The 25106-nt window shown below is 47.2% G+C and overlaps 4 protein-coding genes across 8 annotated transcripts in view; 2 read left to right on the forward strand and 2 right to left on the reverse strand.

Annotated features, from left to right (window-relative positions):
- Positions 1 to 190: 190 nt before the first annotated feature.
- On the reverse strand, positions 191 to 4260 carry tmub1 (transmembrane and ubiquitin-like domain containing 1). The gene is made up of 3 exons (XM_076077510.1): positions 4136 to 4260; positions 2828 to 3346; positions 191 to 930 (listed from the first exon to the last, which is right to left on the reverse strand). Exons 2-3 carry the CDS (start codon positions 3301 to 3303, stop codon positions 579 to 581), a joined length of 828 nt encoding a protein of 275 aa, XP_075933625.1. The 5' UTR covers positions 3304 to 3346; positions 4136 to 4260; the 3' UTR covers positions 191 to 578.
- Positions 4261 to 7829: 3569 nt separating this feature from the next.
- Positions 7830 to 16394, forward strand: ubtfl (upstream binding transcription factor, like). 5 transcript variants are annotated; one of them, XM_076077500.1, is made up of 20 exons: positions 7830 to 7993; positions 9318 to 9409; positions 9498 to 9673; positions 10114 to 10197; positions 10286 to 10441; positions 10529 to 10593; positions 10751 to 10871; positions 10949 to 11059; positions 11150 to 11277; positions 11946 to 12087; positions 12180 to 12221; positions 12364 to 12468; positions 12647 to 12847; positions 13071 to 13199; positions 13376 to 13455; positions 13856 to 14045; positions 14171 to 14218; positions 14904 to 15041; positions 15680 to 15769; positions 16014 to 16394. In XM_076077500.1, the coding sequence occupies exons 2-20, from the start codon at positions 9343 to 9345 to the stop codon at positions 16077 to 16079; spliced, it is 2139 nt and encodes a 712-aa protein (XP_075933615.1). In that variant the 5' UTR covers positions 7830 to 7993; positions 9318 to 9342; the 3' UTR covers positions 16080 to 16394. The 5 variants fall into 5 exon arrangements, with proteins under 5 accessions (XP_075933615.1, XP_075933616.1, XP_075933618.1 ...); XM_076077501.1 differs by having other exon boundaries at positions 7833 to 7993; positions 13071 to 13181; positions 15677 to 15769; XM_076077503.1 differs by having other exon boundaries at positions 7833 to 7993; positions 12686 to 12847; positions 13071 to 13181; positions 15677 to 15769.
- An 81-nt stretch (positions 16395 to 16475) lies between these two features.
- On the reverse strand, positions 16476 to 23118 carry fastk (Fas-activated serine/threonine kinase). The gene is made up of 11 exons (XM_076077493.1): positions 22960 to 23118; positions 20929 to 21685; positions 20422 to 20761; positions 20064 to 20251; positions 19520 to 19668; positions 19224 to 19440; positions 18975 to 19134; positions 18707 to 18798; positions 17553 to 18096; positions 17360 to 17474; positions 16476 to 17183 (listed from the first exon to the last, which is right to left on the reverse strand). Exons 2-11 carry the CDS (start codon positions 21668 to 21670, stop codon positions 17097 to 17099), a joined length of 2634 nt encoding a protein of 877 aa, XP_075933608.1. The 5' UTR covers positions 21671 to 21685; positions 22960 to 23118; the 3' UTR covers positions 16476 to 17096.
- afg3l2 (AFG3-like AAA ATPase 2) overlaps positions 22688 to 25106 on the forward strand; it is a 29614-nt gene continuing 27195 nt past the window's right edge. The window contains exon 1 of the mRNA XM_076077498.1: positions 22688 to 23131. The gene's annotated coding sequence lies outside the window, so the exon portion shown is untranslated. The remainder of the gene's footprint in view (positions 23132 to 25106) is intronic.

Genomic DNA, 25106 nt, shown 5'->3' on the forward strand with positions numbered 1-25106 from the left:
AGTGTGTTTTGTAGTGAGTACAGTTTCAGTCCAGATGTTCAACCTCTGTCTTGGAACTTTGTGGGTTAGTCTGAGAGAGTGAACATCTGGACTGAGCCGATGTCTCAGGTCTATGCTCCGAACTTTAAAGAGTAAATGGACTTTAATAATTCTTCAGTTAGATTCCAGAGACACAAAGAACCACAACAAGATAAATAAATGATTTAATAGAATTTCTTTCTTTCTTCAAAAGCTGTAATTGACACAAAATACTTTCCATCCAGCAGGCAGACGGGTCCGGTCTACAGTCTGGTACGGGTCCGGTCTACAGCCTGGTACTGGTCTGACACCTTCAGGACCAGAAGGAACCAGACAAACCAGAAAGTAAAAGAGGCACGATGATGAGAAATCTAGAGAGAAACGTGATCTAAAAAACAAACTAATTAAAGTCCTCATAACACTCGCTGTCTCCATGGCAACAGAAAAAACAAATTAACTATCAGCATCTGTTTTAAGTCTCGGCTGGCTCTGAGGTCAGAGGTCCGCCCCGGCTGCTGCCATCACCACACAGGCAGAGGCAGCGGCCAATCAGAGAGCAGCTAGCGGCGGTAGACTCCGAAGGCCACCAGGCTGAGGAAGATGGTGACGCCGACCAGCGAGGCGGTGGCCGGGGCGGTGAAGAACTGCCTGTACTGGATCTGACAATACCAGAGCACCGACAGCATGAGGACCAGCAGGGGGACCATCAGGCTGCCCACATTCAGAGCCACCTGCACCTGGTCCACGGGCCGAGGCCCCCCCGCAGCCCCCCGACCAGCGTGCGGTGAGATGTGACAGTGCAGGACACAGTTATGAACCAAGTTCAGGGAGGCCAGAGTCTGAGCGTCGTCCTGCAGCAGCTGACCCTGATAGATCAACCGCACCTGCTGCTCCTGACCCGCAAAGTAGGTCCTGAAAGGGTAGAGATCAACAGGTTAAAATCAGCACTAACACTCCCCTACAGTAGTGGTGTAGTAGACGTACAGTAGTAATGTAGTAGTGATGTAGTAGTGGTACAGTAGTGATGTAGTAGTGATACAGTAGTGATGTAGTAGTGATACAGTAGTGATGTAGTAGAGGTACAGTAGAGGTACAGTAGTGATGTAGTAGTGATGTAGTAGAGGTACAGTAGAGGTACAGTAGTGATGTAGTAGAGGTACAGTAGTGATGTAGTAGAGGTACAGTAGTGATGTAGTAGAGGTACAGCAGTGATGTAGTAGAGGTACAGCAGTGATGTAGTAGAGGTACAGCAGTGATGTAGCAGAGGTACAGCAGTGATGTAGCAGAGGTACAGCAGTGATGTAGCAGAGGTACAGCAGTGATGTAGCAGAGGTACAGTAGTGGTACAGTAGTGATGTAGTAGAGGTACAGTAGTCATGTAGTAGAGGTACAGTAGTCATGTAGTAGTGATACAGTAGTCATGTAGTAGTGATACAGTAGTCATGTAGTAGTGATACAATAGTAATGTAGTAGTGATACAATAGTAATGTAGTAGAGGTAGAGTAGTGATGTGGTAGAGTAGTAATGTAGTACTGATACAGTAGTGATGTAGTAGTGATGCAGTAGTAATGTAGTAGAGGTACAGTAGTAATGTAGTAGTGGCACAGTAGTAATGTAGTAGTGGTACAGTAGTAGTGATACAGTAGTGATGTAGTAGTGGTACAGTAGTGATGTAGTAGTGGTACAGTAGTGATGTAGTAGTGGTACAGTAGTGATGTAGTAGTGGTACAGTAGTGATGTAGTAGAGGTACAGCAGTGATGTAGTAGAGGTACAGCAGTGATGTAGTAGAGGTACAGCAGTGATGTAGTAGAGGTACAGCAGTGATGTAGCAGAGGTACAGCAGTGATGTAGCAGAGGTACAGTAGTAATGTAGTAGAGGTACAGTAGTAATGTAGTAGTGGCACAGTAGTGATGTAGTAGAGGTACAGTAGTAATGTAGTAGTGGCACAGTAGTAATGTAGTAGTGGTACAGTAGTGATGTAGTAGTGATACAGTAGTGATGTAGTAGTGATGCAGTAGTAATGTAGTAGTGATGCAGTAGTAATGTAGTAGAGGTACAGTAGTAATGTAGTAGTGATACAGTAGTGATACAGTAGTGATGTAGTAGAGGTACAGTAGTGATGTAGTAGTGATACAATAGTAATGTAGTAGAGGTACAGTAATGATGTAGTAGTGATACAGTAGTAATGTAGTAGTGATACAGTAGTAATGTAGTAGTGATGCAGTAGTAATGTAGTAGTGATGCAGTAGTAATGTAGTAGTGATGCAGCAGTAATGTAGTAGTGGCACAGTAGTAATATAGTAGTGGCACAGTAGTAATATAGTAGTGGCACAGTAGTAATATAGTAGTGGCACAGTAGTAATGTAGTAGTGGCACAGTAGTGATGTAGTAGAGGTACAGTAGTAATGTAGTAGTGACGCAGTAGTAATGTAGTAGAGGTACAGTAGTGATGTAGTAGTGGTACAGTAGTGATGTAGTAGTGGTACAGTAGTGATGTAGTAGTGGTACAGTAGTGATGTAGTAGTGATGTAGTAGAGGTACAGTAGTGATGTAGTAGTGATACAGTAGTGATGTAGTAGAGGTACAGTAGTGATGTAGTAGTGATACAATAGTAATGTAGTAGAGGTACAGTAGTGATGTAGTAGTGATAGAGTAGTGATACAGTAGTAATGTAGTAGAGGTACAGTAGTGATGTAGTAGTGGTACAGTAGTAATGTAGTAGTGATACAGTAGTAATGTAGTAGTGGTACAGTAGTGATGTAGTAGTGGTACAGTAGTGATGTAGTAGTGATGAAGTATTTTGTTACCGTTTGATGTATCCGATGGTGTCCTGTGGTTTGACCTGAGCTGTTCTCTCTGTGTCGTTCAGAAACTTCAGTCTGACCACCATGTTCCTCTGAGAGGATGAAGACTCTTCTTCTCCTCCCCCTTCTCTGTTCCTGATACCATCTCCTCCTCCTCCTCCTCCTCCTCCTCCATCTCCTCCTCCCTCCTCCCGCCTCCCTGCCCCCTTCTCCTCCTGGGCGGAGGTGTTGGTGGGCAGAGCTTCTGTCAGAGAGCTGTCACTCACAGAGCTGGAGGGTGAGGAGGATGAAGAGGGGGGGCTGTCCTGGTGGACGGGGCTGGTCCCAAGTGAGGGGACGGGGCCTATGGTGGAGGTGAACAGGTGTTCTGGGGGCTCAGAGGTGCGGGTGGAGATCCAGGCGAGCAGCAACACCAGGAGGACCAGCAGAGAGCAGAACAGCAAGGTCACCTCGTCTCCTACTCCTTCAATCAGAGCCATCGCCCCCCAGCAATGCCCGCTGAGGTCAACACAGGTCACACACCTGCACAAAGGGGGCGGGGCTTAGCAACAACAATACACTGAAGGTTTTACTGTAGAGTACACTACACGCCGTACAGTTAGTGTGCACTACGCGCCGTGCTGTTAGTGTGCACTACGCGCCGTGCTGTTAGTGTGCACTACGCGCCGTGCTGTTAGTGTGCACTACGCGCCGTGCTGTTAGTGTGCACTACGCGCCGTGCTGTTAGTGTGCACTACGCGCCGTGCTGTTAGTGTGCACTACGCGCCGTGCTGTTAGTGTGCACTACGCGCCGTGCTGTTAGTGTGCACTACGCGCCGTGCTGTTAGTGTGCACTACGCGCCGTGCTGTTAGTGTGCACTACGCGCCGTGCTGTTAGTGTGCACTACGCTAATATTGATTATCTAATAGTACATAATAATGTAACTCCAAAGTGAGTATTCTACGTTAACTACATTCTGCTGGTTGTACATACATACCTATACTTCAGTAACTTTTTGAATGCAGTATTTTTAACAGTACTTGAGTATTTGTAGTGTGGTATTAGTACTTTGACTGCAGTACAGGATGTGAGTACTTCTACTACCACTGCTTGTTGTACTAATATAACGGACTCAGGTGTGAGTTACCTGCAGGTCACGTGATCAACTGGTTATTATAGATTCAGATCAATGCTACAAGTCTGAGCTAACCGCTAACAGCCGGACCGGAAGTGGGCTATGCTACATGCTATGCTACATGCCAACAGCTCTCAGCGTCAGTTATGAGCTAATTAAAGAAGCTACGGATGAATAACATGAAACACATACTTACTGTTCAGTTTATAAACCTCACATCACAGAGAGTTAGCCTGCAGGCTAATCAGGCTCATTCGGTCCGTCCACACATTTCTTCTGCCGCGTCTTCTTCTGTGGTTTTCACGCAGCGATGACGCGCTGCTGCAGCCTGCTGGTCATCAGAGGAACTGAACCTCAGAAATAGATGGATGGATGGATGATATATAGATAGATATGCTTCATTTTTGTGAACAGAGAGCTGATGAGCCAAAAAGCTCCAGTTTTGTCTCATCTGTCTAAAGGACATTCTCCCAGAAGCTTTGTGGCTTGTCAATATGCATTTTGGCAAATTTCAGTTTCAAAACTGGAGCTTTTTGTCTCATCAGTTCTATGTTCACAGACACAAAAATGAAGCATAGAAAGAAAGAACACTGTACCTACTGTGAAACATGGAGGAGGCTCGGTTATGTTCTGGGGCTGCTTTGCTGCATCTGGCAGAGTGTCTTGAATCAGTGCAGGGTACAATGAAACCTCAAGACCATCAAGGCATTCTGGAGCGAAATGTGCTGCCCAGTGTCAGAGAGCTTGGTCTCAGTCGCAGGTCACGGGTCCTCCAACAGGATAATGACCCAAAACACAGCTCAAAACACCCAAGAATGGCTCAGAGCACAACATTGGACTATTGTGAAGTGGGCTTCTATGAACCCTGATCTAAATCCTATTGAACATCTGTGGAAGGAGCTGAAACATGCAGTCTGGAGAAGGCACCCTTCAAACCTGAGACAGCTGGAGCAGTTTGCTCACGATGAGTGGGCCAATATACCTGTTGACAGGTGCAGATGTCTCAATGAGTTACAGAAATCACTTGATTGCAGTGATTGCCTCAAAAGGTTGTGCAACAAAACATTAAGTTAAGGGTACCATCATTTTTGTCCAGGCCATTTTTATTTATTATTTTTTTTTTAATGATTCTGTTGAACCACAATTCAAAAGCAATGTCTGATTTTCATTAGTCAATTTTCAGTACATTTTTATTTATTATTACTTTTGTCAGTTTCAAGTTATTTCAGTGACCATTGTGGGTTTTTCTTTCTTTAACAGAAGGGTACCAACAATTTAGTCCACGTGTGTATATGGCATTAAATAGCGCAAGTTAGATATTATTGTAATGTTCCGGACCTTTGCACAAGGAGATTTTCTCAATCTGGACCTTTTGGAATTTTAATTGAATACCCCTGGTGTAGAAAATGTGAACACAATGGTAGAGAACGGGATCGAGGTCAACGATAACTTCCTACCCGTAAACGTCACTGTGTCCAACGTTCCACCGTTTATTAGAGACGAGGCAATAACCAGAGAGCTGTCCAAACACGTGAAGGTAGTGTCTCCGGTTAAGAGAGTGTCCTCTGGGTGTAAATCTCCGCTGTTAAAGCACGTGGTGTCTCACATGAGACAGCTCTTCATGATCCCGAACAACAGGAGCAGGGAGGTAAACCTCGTGTTCAAACTCACAGTAGAGGACTTTGACTATGTGATTTTTGCAAAGACTGATGATTTTAAATGTTTCAGTTGTGGAAAAGAAGGACATCAGAGTAGAGCTTGTCCTGAGAAAAACGGTTCAAATAAAGACCAGAACCAGAACCAGAAAGGTACTGAGGAGAGCAGAGGGGACAAGCAGGACGGACAGGAGGGGACAGGTGGGGTCCAAAAGGGGAGGGAGGAGGGGACAAGTGGGGCCCAGGAGGTGAGGGAGGAGGAGACAAGTGGGGCCCAGAAGGTGAGGGTGGAGGGGACAAGTGGGGCCCAGGAGGTGAGGACAAGTGGGGCCCAGGAGGTGAGGGAGGAGGGGACAAGTGGGGCCCAGGAGGTGAGGGAGAGTACTGGAGGACAGGTGGAGACAGGTAGTGAGGTGGACATGGAGGGAGACGAGGAGCAGCTCAAAGCCCCTCAGCTGGAGAGGAAAAAGGAAGGAAACAGTGGAGACTCACAGGCAAAGAAAGTGGCAACGAAAGGAAGTAGAGGAGCAGCTGAGTGTGAGTCCAGTCTGGAGGAGGATTCTGAGTCCAGTCTGGAGGAGGACTCTGAGTCCAGTCTGGAAGAGGACTCTGCTGCTGACAGTGAGCTCTCTGAATACAGGGATGGCAGCTGTAGGAACTCTGAAGGCTACAGTGTGGAGGAGAGAAAGAGTTATCTGCTGAGGAGTAAAAATGTAAAATGAGCTAAAGTGGAGGACTACTTCTCTGACAAAGAGAAGCTCTCCAACTCTGTCAGAGCACATATGAGCAGCGAAGACAGAGGAGGTCTCACTAAGCAGGAAGGCTTCAGGCTGAAGAAAATAGTTCAGAAAATAAAGAAAGAGCTGAACAATGATTGAGTTAACTGAGAATAAGGTCTCACAGTCTAAGTGCAAGTCAAAGACAAGTTTCTGTTTGTTGGTTTTTATTTATTTAACCGTTTTAAATGTAAAGAGACCGGAGCCCACGTGCTCACACTGGCTGCTTCAGGAACCGCTGGTGAACGGAGCCAGGATGGACATCCAGGACGGCACGACTCCAGGTCTGAGCAACATGCTGTGCTCCTCTGGGACTACCGCCCTGAGGGCGATGGTGGAGGTAGATGTTCCTGGACTGAGACGCACTTGCAGTGGCTTCTCGGGATGATGATCCCGAGTAGGTGGGCGGAGAGTCTGACGGAGGACGAGGTTGAGATCCTGAAGGAGGACGACAGAGGAGAGGAAGCTCCTGACTCTACAGATCTATTTCCAGATCTAGGATTTATTCCAGAGCTGAATCGGGTCTCAGGACCATCATTCAGTGAAACAGAGTCTAAACTCTTGGACCTCCACACAGGGAACGGGTGTGAGAGCCGACACTGCGAGCAGACAGAACCTGAACATGAACAACAGTATGAACAACATGCAGGATTCATTGAGAAACGGTGCAACAATGAAGCACAATGTTGTGTGTCTGGAGATGAGCTAACATTCAACGCTCCTTGAAAACATAGTGAAGAGAAACTGTTTTGATTGTTTTTTGTTTTGTTTCTAATTGATTGCCATGGGAACTTTTTGTTCTTTCATGTTTTAAGAATATAAAGGTTTCTAAAAATCTCTCTCTCTCTCTCACACACACACACACACACACACACACACACACTCTTACTCCCTCACCTGGGTCCCAGAGGAGGACAGGTGTATCAAACAGCTGGATGTATTGATTGATCAGTGATTAACTTCACAGCTCACAGTGTGGAGGAGAGAGAGAGGACCAGTGACTCGGTGAGGTCAGACCGGTGACTCGGTCAGATCAGACCGGTACTCCGTGTGTTGTCAGCGGGCAGGATGTCATGTGGATGCGGGCTGCTGGTCCCCCTCTGCCGGCTCCGAGCCGCTGATGATGAACACCTCCACAGGCCGGGTGAGGAGACCTGACAGCCGGCCGCCCTGATGCCTCTCCGCGGTGTCTTTGGTTCCTCCTCTCGGAGCCGTGAGACAGCCTCCAGCCGCCGGTCCTCTGTCTCACCGCCGGTTTCCAGCATCTGGACCCGGACCAGGTAACAGTCTGGCGGGTAGGTTTCCGTAGAAAGACGCTGTCGCAGTTATTTTTTAACATAGTAACTGAATGTTTGCATACATAGAATGAAATAATAACTATATATGTGAGGTATCTCTGGTTTCATCCTCCGCCTTTGTCTCCTCATGTTTTCTCCCGGAGGTCCTCCCCCTGCGGCGCGGGGCGGAGTTTCATACCGGACTAAACGCTCCTTTTGTCGGATTCGTTTCGAGCGGACTCCCCGGGGTTTACGGCCGAAAAACACACACTTCGAGAGCCCCGAAATAACCCGCGGTAGCCCAGCGGTGCGCGGTGTTTACCCGGGTCTCTGTCTCTACCTAAAGGTGAGTCGTCGGTGGTGATTTTAGACAGATTTAAGGTGTTTTCTGCTCGCTTGTCCCCGAGTCAGCAGAACATTCATGGCGGCTCGTCAGTGAAGGTTTGTGGGGCAGCAGCTGCTTCTCCTTCGGTCCAGAACCACACGAACGTTTCCACGTTTTAATCCCACAATCTAACACCCGGACACGCGGATGTCGAAGGATTAAATCATTTAAAGCAGATTTTATTTTTTTATAAATGATTTTTTTGCTGCACGTGTCAAATGTTTAGTTAAACAAAATAAGCGTTTCGATGAATTTTGTTTTTATTTATTTTCTTCGTTTTAAAATCATCGCAGTTTTTCCACATTTTTTCCTAAAATGGTTACACGCCAGCTCGTCTCGAGGAGCTGTTTGCGTGCCAGCGGAAGCTGCGTGGAGACTCCTGCCGGAGGACGGACGCCATTACCGGGCAGCTGGAGCCTGACGGCCCGCTGGGTTCACTCCACGTCTCCGCTCCACAAAACGTCTCAAAAACACGGAACTAAACCCGGAGACGGACGTTTATCTGATGGAGCATCATGTCAGATTGTCACTAAGGGTTTTTGTGTGATTTCGGCCCGTAAACAGTTCATTTTTAACAAACTTGAGCGGAGTCGAACACCTGCTCTCTACCGCCCTCCGTGCTTTATTTTGGGTGAAGCACATTTAGAAACAGGCCGTTTTTAAACTGATTTTACAGTAACGGAAGAGCTGCATTGTGTATTTCATTCCAGCCGAATCGGAGAGTTGCTCGTGACAGTCGGGGAACATGTTTATATTGAAGCGCTTTTTGATTTAAATTGACAGATTTTTAAATGGAGTTTAACTCAAGCTGCCCTCTGACTGACCAGTCACATATTATATATTATATATGATATATCATATCGTCCTCCAGCGGGAACAGAGGCTGGAATCTGAACCTGTCGCCCCAAAGTCTGACCTTGTTGGCGGGCCGCGGTGACGCACCACAGCCGGGGACCGGTCCTCTCGGCCGGTCAGTCAGGCTCCGCAAAGCTGAGGGCGGGCAGAGACACCGGTTATCAGAGTGTTAATAATGTCGTCTGTTATTATTATAATAATATAGTGACGTCACGAAGTGTCTTTAGTCATAACTCAAGTTCCACTGATGATGAGCTCCATGACAACCGCTGATGATAACTAATCATAGTCTCTGTCTCTCTGTCTCTCTCTCTGTCTCTCTCTCTCTCTCTCTATGTCTCTGTCTGTCTCTCTCTCTATGTCTCTCTGTCTCTCTCTCTCTCTCTGTGTCTCACTCTCTCTCTCTCTGTCTGTCTGTCTCTGTGTGTAGACGGACTGCTCTCCATCATCGCTGCATGATGAACGGCAGCAGCAGCAGCAGCGTCTCGGCGGCTCAGAGCTCCAGGATAAAAAATGAACCAGGTAACCTTTGACCTGCTGTGACGTCATCAACACCTGAGGTCACAGCTGACGTGCGTGTGCGTGTGCGTGTGTGTGTGTGCGTGCGCAGATGACTGGACGAAAGAGGACTGTCTGACTCTGCTGGAGAAGATCCGCTCTCAGGTGCCGGACACAGACAGCATGAAGTATAAAACCACCGAGTCGCACTTTGACTGGGACAAAGTTGGTTTCGGCAGCTTCACCGGAGAAATGTGCCGCCAGAAATGGCAGAAAGTTTCCTCCGAGGTAAGAAAGTTAAGTTTACTCTGAGGTCATAAAGTTAAGTTTCCTCTGAGGTTAGAACGTTAAGTTTCCTCTGAGGTTAGAACGTTAAGTTTCCTCTGAGGTAAGAACGTTAAGTTTACTCTGAGGTCATAAAGTTAAGTTTACTCTGAGGTTAGAACGTTAAGTTTCCTCTGAGGTTAGAACATTAAGTTTCCTCTGAGGTAAGAACGTTAAGTTTACTCTGAGGTAAGAACGTTAAGTTTACTCTGAGGTCATAAAGTTAAGTTTACTCTGAGGTAAGAACGTTAAGTTTACTCTGAGGTAAGAACGTTAAGTTTCCTCTGAGGTTAGAAAGTTAAGTTTACTCTGAGGTCAGAACGTTTCCAGCCTATTAGCAAGGCACATATCATAGTGTGATGTATTTAATGACCACAGGAAGTCGTCATGTTTTTGTCTTTCAGGTTCGTAAGTACAGAACGATGACAGAGCTCATCGTAGATGCCCTGGAGTTCGTAAAGAATCCGTACAAAGGAAAGAAACTGAAGGTGAGTCCGACTCTTCTGATGAGAAAACTGATTGTTGAAGAACATTCAAGAACAAGTTCATCTGACCTTCAACCTCATGTTCAAACAGACTCATCCAGATTTCCCCAAAAAACCTCTGACTCCGTACTTCCGCTTCTTCATGGAGAAACGAGCCAAATACGCCAAAATCCACCCGGAGATGAGCAACCTGGACCTGACCAAGATCCTGTCCAAGAAGTACAAGGAGCTGCCCGACAAGAAGAGGGTGTGGACCTCCTCTTCACGTCAGCTGATCAACAAGGTGTTCCTGTTTTTAAATAATAAATACAATCTGGTCTTTACTTCACTGCAGCAAAAGTACATCACAGAGTTTCAACGGGAGAAAGAAGAGTTTGAGAAGAACATGGCTCGATTCAAGTAAGTTCAAATACAAACGGCTGACTGTGAACAAACGGTCAACCAGCTTCAAACTCACTTCAACTCACTTAGAACTGACTGTCAAAAGTATTTAGCGTTTGGTGTTAGTGTTTATCGTTTAGCATTTAGCGCGTAGCTAACGTCAGCTGACCTGCAGAGAGGAACATCCAGAGCTGATTGAAGATAGGAAGAAGTCCGACCTGCCGGAGAAACCTAAAACTCCTCAACAGCTGTGGTACAACCACGAGAAGAAGACCTACATGAAGCTGCATCCGGAGGTACACACACAGAAACGCACACACACACACACACACACACAGAAACAGCAGATGAATAAAAACGTTGTTGTTTGTAGGTCAGTCAGAAGGAGCTGAAGGAAGCTCTGAGGAGACAATGGTCCCAACTGTCTGACAAGAGGAGACTCAAGTGGATCAGCAAAGCCCTGGAGCTCCAGAAAGACTATGAGGTACCAGACCAGACTGATCCACTCTTTATCTAGTTCAGTGTTGGTATCTGGTCCTAATAATCGTGTGTGTGTGTGCATGTGTGTGTGTAGGGCAATATGAGAGCATATCATGAAGCTCATCCAGATGTGACCTCTGATGATCACGTTCGGTCCGTCCTCACGAAAGCAGAGAGACAGCTGAAGGACAAATTTGATGGACGGCCAACAAAACCACCACCGTGAGTCTTAATTAAAACTTTCACTTATGAACAAGAAACAAGAGTTAAAAACCAGGATACCGACGAGTTAGAGGCCGGTTCTAGGGTTTGAACATGTTTTGGTTAACACATGTGCTAATGTGAAGGCTTTACTCAACCTGCCTTCTTGTAGCTTCGTCACATCGTTTGTTTTGGGTTAGAAGGCCAACAGTCAGATGGTGTCATTGTTTCTCCATCTGACTCCACACAGACAGATTCCTATGAACCAATCACAGAGTTCCACATCATCTGAAGTGGACTGACGCTCTCTGGAAGCTTTAGAGTAGTGTGCGCACTTAACTGACCCTTAGGTTAAGCCCCGCCCCCTGCTGCTACGTTACCATGGAGACACACGCTCACCAACTGCACATGAATAAATATGAAGTTATTGTTGTTAAAACTAAAAAGTGATTTTTATAAACGTGTATATCTCTGAGTAGCAAATCCACTAAACCAAAAACCAGTGATGCTACGCTGTGATTGGTTGGTCTGCGTTTGAGGGGCGGGGCTTATTGAAGGGACAGTTATCTTGACGACTTAAACGTGACTAGAAGCAGTCCGATGTGGATTTTAAGGAGCTCTAAGGAGCGCCTGGTTTGTGAGGGTCCTCCAGGTCTTGGACTGTCTAACATGTGTGTGTTGTGGACCAGTAACGGGTACTCTCTGTACTGTGCCGAGCTGATGGTGAACATGAAGGACGTCCCCAGCACAGAGCGCATGGTGCTCTGTAGCAAACAGTGGAAGATGATGACGCAGAAGGAGAAGGACATGTTTCAGAAACGCTGCGAACAGGTTGGTATCAACACGCCGCCGTCCGCTCTCACTTCCTGTTTGTGTTTCCTCCGGGTGAGAGCTGCTCTCACTTCCTGTTTGTGTTTCCTCAGAGGAAGAAGCAGTACGACGTGGACCTGCAGAGGTTTCTGGAGGTACGTCAACACTGAAGTATTGAACAAATAAAACTAGATCACATCATTTGAATTCATAGTTTGAGTTTCAGACACTTTAAAGGTGTTTAATAAACATCAGAATCACGTCGGCTCGTCGTTAACTGGACTTTGTGTTTTTCAGAGTCTTCCAGACGAGGAGCGAGATCGAGTCATGGGCGAGGAAAAACTAGGAGGAGCCAGAGGGGGCGTGGCCGCCAGCCCACACAGAGCCAAGTCTCCGGCCAAGGTCAGAACGTTCTTCTTCTTCTCTAAAACACTCGCGTTCATGCTCCCTAGTATTGATCCCCGATAATGAAACACTGTGAACAACAACTCTGATGATTCAGCAGGAGGAGAGCTAGTTAACGTTAGCTGTTAGCAGCATAGCAACATTTGTGATCCTGATCCTGATCTGTGATCCCTAGAAACTCGGCCCTCAGGTGGTGTCTGTCCTTTCATCCCAGGAGCGGGGGGGTCGGGAGGCGGAGTCGGAGACGTGGAAACCTGCCGGACAAACGAAAGACAGACGGGACGGGAAGAAGACGGCGAAGCTTCCTGAGACGCCGAAAACAGCCGAAGAGATGTGGCAGCACAGCGTGATGGGAGACTACCTGGCTAAATACAGAGTGAGTAATATGATTACACTGTTAGTACTCTGATTACACTGTTTTTGTCAGTTCAGTTACCTTTTGAGAAAACATCAGATGTTGTTAAACTTTAAATTTTTTCATGAGGAAACATAACCTTTATGGAACGAGTTCATTTCGGCAGCTGCTTCACAGTTAAAGTCTTTGTCAGAATGAAGGTGTAATAAAGGATTTAAATGTGGTCATGTGACTTCCTCTGCAGAGCGACCGCAGGAAGGCTCAGGCTGCGATCGAGGCGGCCTGGAAGTCGATGGAGAAGAAGGAGAAGATTCCTTGGATCAAGAAGGCGGCGGAGGACCAGAAGCGTTACGAGGTTCAGTACCAACCTGTGGTCAGTGAGCCACGCCCACAACACACTGACTCCGCCCCCTCCGGCTGAGGCCGCAGCCACATTAAAAACGTGTTAATTCTCAGTAACTTAGTCTCTGAGTAATTTAGTCTCTGATTGGCTGAGAGTCTCTGATTGGCTGAGAGTCTCTGTGTGTTGTGACGTTCTCTGTCCTGTAGAGGGAGCTGTTGGACACGAGGACTCCAGCAGCAGCTCAGAGGAAACCTAAGTTTGATGGAGAACCAAAGAAACCACCAGTGTGAGTCTGACTTCTTACACCAAACTCGTGTTAAAAAAAAAAAAAAAAATTATAAAATAAAATGTACTGGGAGCTTATTTGAATTCAGCAATACATAATATTTTTGGGATTTCAAGACAAAATCCAACTTATCTGCCATTTATTTTGTTGAGATGTTCAGTTTCTGTCATAGAAAACAAAATGAATAAATAAATGACTAACTTTGTTTCATTAAATAGATAAATATTCACATGTGAGAACCTGCGTCTTTGATTAAGAAACGACTTCTTAGAATAACTGCAGATGAATAGTTTGTAAATCAGTCAAGTCAACGAGGCTCAAACTGAAAGTTACTGAATGTACCTGAACGTAAAGCAGCCTTTGTTGTAAGCCCCGCCCCCTGCTGTATCCCGTCCAATAGGAGCGGGTACCAGATGTTCTCCCAGGAGCTGCTGACCAACGGAGAGCTGAACCACTTCAGCCTGAAGGAGCGGATGGTGGAGATCGGGAAGAGATGGCACAAACTGACCCAGAGTCAGAAGGACAAGTACAAGAAGATGGTGGAGGAGCAGCAGGGAGAGTACAAGGCCGAGCTGGAGGACTGGGTGGAGGTACAGCCACAGAGACGGTTTACATGTGACCAGTACAGATCAATAAGTAACTGGTTCTCTTAATGACGGTCAGAGCCAATCACAACTCAGCAGAATAAAACCAGATGTTTCCTTCTTCTCTGCAGTCTCTGTCTCCTCAGGACCGAGCCGTCTACAAAGAGTTCGCCTCCTCAGTGAGTTCACTCTCTCTCACTCTTTGGTCCATTTATATACGATGAACACACTACTTCTGCTCACCAAGGCTAGCTAGCTAACTAACCAGCTGTCTGCTAGTTAGCTTGTCCTTTTCCAGGGTTAGGGACCGTTAGACTCGGCGCTGCCGACATTTTCTGTAAGTGTAGCATTAAAACACGGTGGGAATAGCTAACTAGCTAACCGGCTGTCTAGTTAGCTAGTTAGTTAGCTTGTGTGACGAGAGTGAGTGGAGGAAGCGTCACGTTGTTAGATTTCAATCCTTAACTGTCAAACTAATAACATAAATAACTATAACCAGTGACAAAACTGCTTTAAAAATGAATGTATAGATAATAAATATTATTATCTATACATTCATCAATAAGAAATAACTCTGACGTCGTACTAGTTTGAGTTAGCGGAACATAGATTAGTAGTTTAATTAATGTACATCCTGATGATTTTTATTTATCTATTTTTTACATAAAAACATGGACTTATATTTGTCATAAAACAGAAGTGATTACAGGACACGTGTTATTATGGTCTGTCATTCACTAACAATGGTCATGGTGAATTTAAGGTCTTTGGATAGCACGGGGTTGAGCAATGACAGTTTGTAACGGCGTGAAGCTGAAAGCTTTGTTTCAGAGGTTGAACATCTGTGTCTGTTTGTTCCATCAGAAGCGTCGCAGCACCGCTAAAGTTCGCAACAGTCCAGGAGCTAAAGTCCGTGTGACGGCTAAGGGGAAGGCTGCCGGTTCAAGAGCCACGACGCAAACGGTCGGGGTCGCCAAGAGGGCCATGGCGTACCGAGCCAAGGTAACACACTACACGCTACGTGAAAACACGCTACACAGCAACACGCTACGCGGCTACAATGCTTCAGGACAACACGCTACACTCTACAATGCTACACGATTACACTCTACAATGCTACACGACAACACACTACACTCTACAATGCTACACGATTACACGCTTCACTCTACAATGCTACACAACACGCTTCACTCTACAACGCTACACGACAACACGCTTCACTCTACAACGCTACACGACAACACGCTTCACTCTACAACGCTACGCGACAACACGCTACACTCTACAATGCTATGCGACGACACGCTTCACTCTACAATGCTACACGACGACATGCTACACTCTACAATGCTACACGCTTCACTCTACAATGCTACACGCTTCACTCTACAACGCTTCACTCTACAACGCTACACGACAACACGCTTCACTCTACAACGCTACACGACAACATGCTTCACTCTACAACGCTACACGACAACACGCTTCACTCTACAATGCTACACGACAACACGCTTCACTCTACAACGCTACACGACAACACGCTTCACTCTACAACGCTACACGACAACACGCTACACTCTACAATGCTACACGACAACACTGCTGTAAAGCGGCACCTTTCTGTCTTCCAGCAGGACATGTCCGACTCGACGGGGAAGAGCGACTCCTCTGACTCTGATGAAGACGATGAGACGTCAGGAAGCACAGACAGCGACGATGATGAGGTGAAAACAAACACATCCCCTCATTTGACCCAAATTAAGGGTTAATTACTGGGTTCTAGTATATCAGAGGGTTCAATTAAGGTTCATATTCCTGGATTCCAATAATGTAAAAATCAGAGATCACTTTCAATCATTTTGTCAGTTTTTGTCATTACAATCAATCATATACATTATTGCTGTCAAAGGTAAACATGACTACCCAGAATCACCATGGCAACTATCTAATAAGACTGTTGTTCCTCAGAACGATGACGAGGACGATGAAGATCAGAGCTCCTCTGAGGACTCCAGTGACTCGGACTCAGATTAGGTCTGCCCCCCCTTCCCCTCATTGGAGAGGACAGGCTGTGCAGGCCACACCTCCTCACATGCCAATCATCCGGGCGGACCAATGAGAACGGTTGACGTCACGCGCTGGCCCCGCCCTCTGAAGGGCGTGGCCTGTTACCCGTGTGTTTGTTGGTTTTTATCTGATGGACGTTTCCGTCGGGAGGAGTTCGTTTTTATGTTTTTTTTGGAGCGGGGGCGGAGCCTATTGGTTACGCTGAGGGGCAGAGCCAGTGTTCAGCCTCCAATCAGCTGCCTGCCTGAGAAAATTATTAACAAATAAATGCACTTTTTCTCACTTGTTTGCTTTGATTGTGTACCCAAACACCCCGTGACATCATCACAGGACAACGAGGAGTTAAAACAAACACGACACATGTTTTATAGACATTTGAATGAATAGATTTATAGAATATAAACAAGCTTCTTCAACCTCAAACAGTAATAAATAATCTGACCTCTGACCCCCCCCCCACACACATACAGACCTTTGGCACGCTCACCCTGTTACCACGGTACCCGCCCCCCCAGCTTCATCTTCTGGATTTATAAAACACCCCGAAAACCAGAGTCCAGCACATGCATCTTCATCTTCATCGTTACCAAACTCTATAAAAAGGGACCCCCCCCCCACCCGAAACAAAGAAAGATGTTTGTTCATTAACAAACGTTCATAAACATTAACGTCATATTCTGTCAAAATGAAACATCGTGGAGAAGAACACGGAGAGTCGCATGAACTTCTTCTTCTCTTCTACACTCAAGGTTTCAATCTGAAAACTGATGATTTGTAAAACGGTCAAAGCAGCTGGATGGTCCTTTAAAAAGCTGCAAAGCATGATGGGAGTTGGAGTCGAGCTGCACATTAAAGACGATTCACTGGTTCATTAAATCATCGACCAACAGATTCAGTTTTATGACTCATTGATGAAATATCAGTTATTGATCAGAGGGTTAAACACACACACACACACACACACACACACAAGCACACACACAGTCATAGCGGGACGTCCAGCAGCTTCTTGTTCAGGTACTGCTTCACCTCCTCGATGCCGTTCAGCTTCTCCAGCTCGTGGTACGGCAACTGAGAGGGGTCAAGAAAAGTTGCATCACCAGCTGGTCAACACACTGCAGCACAGAGAGCGTAGCGTAGCTTAGCACAAAGACGGTTAGCCGAGCTGTGAGGCTGTCTATGTGATGGCTTTAGCGTTGTTACGTATGACTGTAAACAGGATTTAGGAGGATTTGGTGTGGACCGACCTGCAGGATGACGTATCCCAGCAGCCTCAGGTGTCGGTCCCTCATGGCCCGAGAACCGACCAGAACCTCAGAGTTGTGGCAGTAGTGCCACTTATCGTTGACGGACATGATGACCCTGTAGAGACACAGAACCGTGTTACACATCATGACCCCGGTCCAGGTTTCATCAGGTTTACCGCTGAGCTGGACTGACCTCCTGATCTGTCTCTGGTCTGTTGGGGGGTTGTCGGTGTCGGGGGGGTGGAGCCGAGGCGATGGGGGTCCTCTCTCGGCCCCCTCGGAGTACGTCACCCCCTCGTCCTCCAGGATCTTCCCGATGGAGAACTGGAAGAGTGAGTCGGGGGCCGTGGACCCTGCTGGTCCCTGGACCCCGTCAGAGGGGGGGCTGCTGAGGGTGGAGCTGTCCTGGCTCTCCAGAGACTGGTCCTTAACCAGACTGGAGTAGTACTCGGCTGCAGGGACATAGTAGGACCCGTAGGGGCCTCCGTTGGTCCCCATGGGCCTCGTGGTGTGGTGAGGCAGGTACGACCGTGTCTCTATGGCTCCGCCCACCTGGCATAGCTCCTCCCCCTCCAGCACCGCGAACGGAGAGAACTTCTGGAACTCTGCAGTCACCACGGTAACCGCTTCATCGGCTGACTTGGACGTCGCCACGGCGACGCAGGACGGAGGAACCAGACCGGCTCCGGTTCTGATCGGTAGAACCCGACCAGAGGAGTCCATCCACAACACGAAGTCTGGAGACCAACAGGAGAACATCAGAGCAGAGACTGTAGTACTCAGTGTAGTTCTGTGTGTAGTACTCACAGTGTGTGTAGTACTCAATATAGTACTCAGTGTGTGAAGTACTTACTCAGTGTGTGAAGTACTTACTCAGTGTGAAGTACTTACTCAGTGTGTAGTACTCAGTGTGTGAAGTATTCAGTGTGTGTAGTACTCAGTGTGTGTGTGTAGTACTCTGTGTGTGTGTGTGTAGTACTGTGTGTAGTACTCACAGTGTGTGTAGTACTCAGTGTGTGTAGTACTCAGTGTGTGTAGTACTCAGTGTGTGTGTAGTACTCAGTGTGTGTGTAGTACTGTGTGTAGTACTCAGTGTGTGTGTAGTACTCACAGTGTGTGTAGTACTCAGTGTGTGTGTAGTACTCAGTGTGTGTGTAGTACTCAGTGTGTGTGTAGTACTGTGTGTGTGTGTAGTACTGTGTGTGTGTAGTACTCACAGTGTGTGAAGTACTCACAGTGTGTGAAGTACTCACTGTGTGTGTAGTACTCAGTGTGTGTATAGTACTCAGTGTGTAGTACTCAGTGTGTGAAGTACTCTCTGTGTGTGTAGTACTCAGTGTGTAGTACCTGTGTAGTATCCCGGGGCCAGTACTTCATCCTGTTTGTAGTTCTGTTCTCCAACCAGCTGTCGTAGAGCCTCAGCAACCAGACCTTTATAACTGGTGGGAGACAAAATGATCAGAACCAGAGGAACCAGTCTCAAGATCCAGTCACAGGCTGTTAAAACACACTTGATTACGAGAAAGAATAATTCCTGCTGAAATGAACCCCATTAAGTCTGATACCCGTCACCTGGAGTGTATACTTGTGTATACTTGTGTACAGGCTGTGTTACCTGTACTTGCGGTTGACCTCATCAGCAGTCAGGGCGTGATCAAACATCAGGACCTTGTGGGCGTCCTGCAGCCGTGGTCCGGTGTACTCTCGGTACTCCAGCTCCACAGCAGCATCCAGCAGAGAGAGGTACCGCCGGACTATCGGAGCGTAAGGACTGTCTGTGGAACACAGGAGAACACCAGACATGTACTTGTACCTCAAAGGCTCTCTCTCGGTTGAGTTGTACCGGTTGTGTTTTGGTACTGACTGGTGACGTTGCTGATGAAGGCGGAGGAGAAGACTCTGTGCAGCACCAGGCCGGGGAAGTGTCCCAGCTGGAACAGAGACATGAGGATGTTGACGGTGGCGAGCGGCGAGCTGAGCGCCTTCAGCTCCACCACCTCCTCCAACCGAGAGAAGAACTGCTCCTCATTGGACGGACGGTAGCTCATCCTGCTGAACGGGAACACCAGCTTCTGGATCACCTGAGGACACGCAGACAGACACACCTGCAGTTCTGTTCGCCAACACCGAAAACCAAATGAGCGCCTGTCCGGTCCTCACCTTACTGTCCAGGTACTCCGCCTTCTTCACCAGAAAGTCTGCAATGGTGTCGAGCAGCAGAGTCTCTCTCAGCCGATGGCGGGCGATGTATTTGGCAATCAAAGCCATCGTGTATGGAGTGATGCTGTCCACCTTCTTAGGCAACTCCTCTGCCAGAGAGCAACAAGTCACGTCATCAATACAGGGTTTCCCACAGAGCTGTGCTCCATGGTGGGGTTCAGGTTTAAGGCTAGGTGGGGTTCAGGTTTTAGGTGGGGTTCAGGTTCATGGTGGGGTTCAGGTTCAAGGTGGGGCTCAGGTTTTACGGTGGGGTTAAGTAAGGAGAAAGACTAACTGATTGGAAACATCACAATGGAAACATGATCAAGAAAGTTTAGTTGAACCAGTGAGGACTCAACATAGTGGTTTGTCCTGGTTTGGGTTCTAACTGAACATCTTTGCTCTTTCTAATTCACAAAGATCAAGTCTTTTAGCTGCCAGATGTGAACCCAGCTGTGAATCCAGATGTGAACCCAGGTGTTATAAGAACTCTACCAAACCTCACCTGCCAGGCTGCTGATGAACCTCTCCTGTCTGTTCTGGTAGAACAGGTGAGAGCTGAAGATCAACTCCAGACTCTTGTTGCTCGCCTCCCGAACACACGCCGCCAACATCTCGTCCAACAGCGCCATCTCCTGGTCACGAACACCGCTGACACTCGCTAAGGTGTGTTTGACCAGACGCAAGATCTTCCTGAAGGACACCGAGACAAGAAGTCGTTAATGTAACTTTAAAGGGAAATGGATCTATTGGAGGCGTGTTGTTATTGTTAGCGCCCCCTGTAGCAGCGACGGGCTCTAACTAAGTTAAAACAAGCTAAACTATGCTACAGGCTAACCGCTTGTTGAACAGCATCCTCTCACCTGTTGGCGAGCAGCTGTTCAGGGTTTGCAGGCGTGTTGCTATTGTTAGCGGTGGCGGTGTTAGCGCCCCCTGTGGCAGCGACGGGCTCCTGCGGCTGCAGCGAGCGCCACTTGAGTCGGTAGTACGAGAGCAGCAGGAACAGCGTCTGCGGGTGGCGCTCTCGCTCCAGGTTCTTCTCCAGACCGGCCAGGCAGGCCTCGGTCAGAGGGTGCTGGATGCCCATGTGGAGCTTCATGCTGGAGCTGAACACCATGGACACGTCCTTCTGGTTGAACTGGTTCAGTCTGGACTGAGACTCCACCTCCAACACCTGGACCACCTGAGAGTCACTGGGTAGACCTGAAGAGACCACAAACACCATTATCCATCAGACCGCTTCAGACGGACCACATTGGACCACCTCAGACAGACTACATCGGATCACTTCAGACCTCCGTGTAAGACCACCTCAGACAGACCACATCAGACAGTCCACATGATGACGTCGCACGTAAAGGCGGACTCACCGAGCGCGGCGACGGCATACAGACAGTTGACAATACTGAAGTTGTCGAACTTGGCGCAGTCGTTGATGATGGCGTCACAAAGCGTGTGGAAGTCCTGATGCTCCAGGACGTCCCGTCCGTCACCTCCTCCTACTGGAGCCTCGGGGTTGCCCCCCCCGCCCCGTGTCGGGGGCGTGGCCTGTAGCAGCTGACCGATCTTCTGCAGAGCCACAGGGTAGTGGTTGTGGGAGACCTTGGAGGGGTTCTGGGTGACCCATCGGAGAACCTCGTCGGGACGCCGTGAGCGCTCGATCAGACGCTTCATGGTGAAGAACGTGTCGTAACTCATCTTCTCGTGGATGAAGTTCCACGTCTTCTTCTTGTTGCCGGCAGCGGCGGGGGGGGCGGCCCCTCCAGCCGGAGCTCCGCCTCCATATGTGTGGAAGTGGTGCTGATAGTGGGGGGGCAGGAGAGGCGGAGCCAGGTGGGCGTGGTAGTGGGGGTGGAAGTGAGCTCCACGAGGGGCCTCGGGGCGACCCTGGTACAAAGGGTAGGGAGGGGGGTGGGGTGGGGGTGGCGCCTCAAGCCCCACCCTCCGCCCATGTTTGACTCCTCCCCCTCCTCCTCCCCCCGCGCTGTTGTAGAGACGGGTTGTGTACATGTTGACTGACTGGGAGGCGGGGCGGGGGGGGCGATGAGCTCGGCTCAGGAGGAGGAGCCACCTAGTGGACAAACACTGCATAGTCCTACAGACAGGACACATGGAGGTATAACACTCCTACAGGAGGAGGAGGGGGAGAAGAAGAGGAGGAGGAGGGAGGGGGGAGGAGATATCAATGGATGACCAACAGCTCTAAAGATCACTGACTAACAGAATGAAACGTATTTAAATAAAATAATTTCATTGTGAGCCAACAAAACTTAAACTGGATCAATACCCAGAATCACAATCAGCAACTCTTTGATCAATTGATTGATGTCTCTGTTCACCTGTCTGTGTCTCTGTTCACCTCTCTTCCTGCTCACCTGTCTGTCTTCCTGTCCTTCCTCCTGCTATCATAACCTGACAGCTGCACACAGCCCCGGCTAACATGCTAGCATTAGCATCTAGTGCGTTATTTAGCCGATTAAACCTCACGGATATGATCTGATGACGTCCTGCTGGATTTGACTCTCGTGTGGTGGATTTATTTCCTCTTTTGCTAATCAAGCAGCTGATAAACGTCTGCTAGCTTCATGGCAGCTTGCAGCCCGGCTAGCTATAGCATATCAGAGGATTCAAACATGACAGAAGCCATAAAACAACTGGGACAACATACTGCAGAGAAACTAAACCAACACAAGCTAACCGAGGCTACAGGCTAAACTAACCTAAAGCAAGCTAACCGAGGCTACAGGCTAAACTAAGTTAAAACAAGCTAACCGAGCCTACAGGCTAAACTAACCTAAAACAAGCTAACCGAGGCTACAGGATAAACTTACCTAAAACAAGCTAATCGATGCTACAGAATAAACTAAGTTAAAACAAGCGAACTGTGAGCTAACCTTAACTAACCTAAAACAAGCTAGATGTGAGCTAACCTAAAGTAGCCTAAAACAAGCTAACCGATGCTACAGTCTAACCTAAAACAAGCTAACTGTGAGCTAACCTTAACTAGCTAACTGTGAGCTAACCTTTAACTAGTTAACTGTGAGCTAACCTTTAACTAGTTAACTGTGAGCTAACCTTAACAGGCTAACTGTGAGCTAACCTTAACAGGCTGTGAGCTAACCTTAACTAGCTAACTGTAAGCCAACCTAAAACAAGCTAACTGTGAGCTAACTTTAACTAGCCAACTGTGAGCTAACTTTAACTAGCCAACTGTGAGCTAACTTTAACTAGTTGACTGTGAGCTAACCTTAACTAGCTGTCAGCTCCGATCCTCCACCAGCTGATCCGTTAGCATTAGCCTGTTAGCATCAGAGTGCCCTTCTCTGAGGCGTATAACCTGGTTATTAACCGGGTAACTACTCCGGTTATAACCCGGGTTAACCCGGTTTACCCGTGTTTACCTCATAGCTCAGTCACACCGGCAGCTCCGCTCTGCTGAAACATCTGAGGCCGCTGAGAGAAACACAGTCAGCGGTCAGCCGCTTCATTCCTCCACACTTCTTCTTCTTCTTCTTCTTCTTCTGCTTCTGCTTCTTCTTCTCGTTGAGCTCAATCTGCGGCAGACTAGACGAGGTAACGGCGTGTTGCTGCCCTCCATAGTTCATTCATAGACCTCCATTGTGTGATTTATATACTGTATATATATTTATTATTATTATTATATATGTTTATTATTATTATTATTATATATATAAATGATCACATATTAATACAGGCTGCTACTCTCAGGACGAACATTTCATTATATCACAGTAAATTAATTTTAATTATGATATTATTGTTGTTTTCTATTTCTATTGTTTGTGTATTACTGTACATTATGTATCTGGTGTGGAACATGATTTAAAAAATCAGGCACATCTTGTCTCAAAGAGATGCAGAAACATTAGTTGATCTGTTACTTCTAGACTAGATTACTGTGATTCTTTATTATCAGGCTGCTCTAATAAGTCTCTTAAATCTCTACAGTTGATCCAGAATGCTGCAGCTCGTGTTCTAACAAAAGCTAAGAAAAGAGATCATATTATAATTAGAGCTGGTTCAGGTTTATAGTTAGGGCTGGTTCAGGTTCATAGTTAGGGCTGGTTCAGGTTTATAGTTAGGGCTGGATCAGGTTTATAGTTAGGGCTGAATCAGGTTTATAGTTAGGGCTGGCTCAGGTTTATAGTTAGGGCTGGTTCAGGTTCATAGTTAGGACTGGCTCAGGTTTATAGTTAGGGCTGGTTCAGGTTTATAGTTTGGGCTGGCTCAGGTTTATAGTTAGGGCTGGATCAGGTTTATAGTTAGGGCTGGCTCAGGTTTATAGTTAGGGCTGGCTCAGGTTTATAGTTAGGGCTGGTTCAGGTTCATAGTTAGGACTGGCTCAGGTTTATAGTTAGAGCTGGTTCAGGTTTATAGTTAGAGCTGGTTCAGGTTTATAGTTAGAACTGGTTCAGGTTTATAGGGCTGGCTCAGGTTTATAGTTAGGGCTGGTTCAGGTTTATAGTTAGGGCTGGCTTACGTTGATAGTTAGTGCTGGTTCAGGTTTATAGTTAGGGCTGGTTCAGGTTTATAGTTTGGGCTGGCTCAGGTTTATAGTTAGGGCTGGTTCAGGTTTATAGTTTGGGCTGGCTCAGGTTTATAGTTAGGGCTGGTTCAGGTTTATAGTTAGAGCTGGTTCAGGTTTATAGTTGGGGCTGGTTCAGGATTATAGTTTGGGCTGGCTCAGGTTTATAGTTTGGGCTGGCTCAGGTTTATAGTTAGGGCTGGCTCAGGTTTATAGTTAGGGCTGGTTCAGGTTCATAGTTAGGACTGGCTCAGGTTTATTGTTAGAGCTGGTTCAGGTTTATAGTTAGAGCTGGTTCAGGTTTATAGTTAGAACTGGTTCAGGTTTATAGGGCTGGCTCAGGTTTATAGTTAGGGCTGGTTCAGGTTTATAGTTAGGGCTGGCTTAGGTTTATAGTTAGGGCTGCTTCAGGTTTATAGTTAGTGCTGGTTCAGGTTTATAGTTAGGGCTGGTTCAGGTTTATAGTTTGGGCTGGCTCAGGTTTATAGTTAGAGCTGGTTCAGGTTTATAGTTAGAGCTGGTTCAGGTTCATAGGGCTGGCTCAGGTTTATAGTTAGGGCTGGCTCAGGTTTATAGTTAGGGCTGGCTCAGGTTTATAGTTAGGAATGGCTCAGGTTTATAGTTAGGGCTGGTTCAGGTTTATAGTTTGGGCTGGCTCAGGTTTATAGTTAGGGCTGGATCAGGTTTATAGTTAGGGCTGGATCAGGTTTATAGTTAGGGCTGGCTCAGGTTTATAGTTAGGGCTGGCTCAGGTTTATAGTTAGGGCTGGTTCAGGTTCATAGTTAGGACTGGCTCAGGTTTATAGTTAGAGCTGGTTCAGGTTTATAGTTAGAGCTGGTTCAGGTTTATAGTTAGAACTGGTTCAGGTTTATAGGGCTGGCTCAGGTTTATAGTTAGGGCTGGTTCAGGTTTATAGTTAGGGCTGGCTTACGTTTATAGTTAGTGCTGGTTCAGGTTTATAGTTAGGGCTGGTTCAGGTTTATAGTTTGGGCTGGCTCAGG

The sequence above is a fragment of the Anarhichas minor genome, unplaced genomic scaffold, assembly GCF_050575085.1.
Source record: "Anarhichas minor isolate MPS153535 unplaced genomic scaffold, ASM5057508v1 ptg000059l, whole genome shotgun sequence".
In the NCBI taxonomy this organism is placed as follows: Eukaryota; Metazoa; Chordata; class Actinopteri; order Perciformes; family Anarhichadidae; genus Anarhichas; species Anarhichas minor.

Bases quoted from the DNA above. Each gene is read 5' to 3' on its own strand.
- tmub1 (XM_076077510.1), bottom strand. From the start codon at position 3,303: ATGGCTCTGATTGAAGGAGTAGGAGACGAGGTGACCTTGCTGTTCTGC. The intron at 931-2,827 runs GTAACAAAATAC...CTACCCTTTCAG, and splicing joins ACCATCGGATACATCAAACG to GACCTACTTTGCGGGTCAGG.
- ubtfl (XM_076077499.1), top strand. From the start codon at position 9,343: ATGATGAACGGCAGCAGCAGCAGCAGCGTCTCGGCGGCTCAGAGCTCC. The intron at 10,594-10,750 runs GTAAGTTCAAAT...GCTGACCTGCAG, and splicing joins AAGAACATGGCTCGATTCAA to AGAGGAACATCCAGAGCTGA. The intron at 11,060-11,149 runs GTACCAGACCAG...GTGTGTGTGTAG, and splicing joins AGCTCCAGAAAGACTATGAG to GGCAATATGAGAGCATATCA.
- fastk (XM_076077493.1), bottom strand. From the start codon at position 21,670: ATGTGTCCTGTCTGTAGGACTATGCAGTGTTTGTCCACTAGGTGGCTC. The intron at 20,762-20,928 runs GTGAGTCCGCCT...TGGTCTCTTCAG, and splicing joins GTATGCCGTCGCCGCGCTCG to GTCTACCCAGTGACTCTCAG. The intron at 17,184-17,359 runs GTCGGTCCACAC...GACCCCTCTCAG, and splicing joins TGGGATACGTCATCCTGCAG to TTGCCGTACCACGAGCTGGA.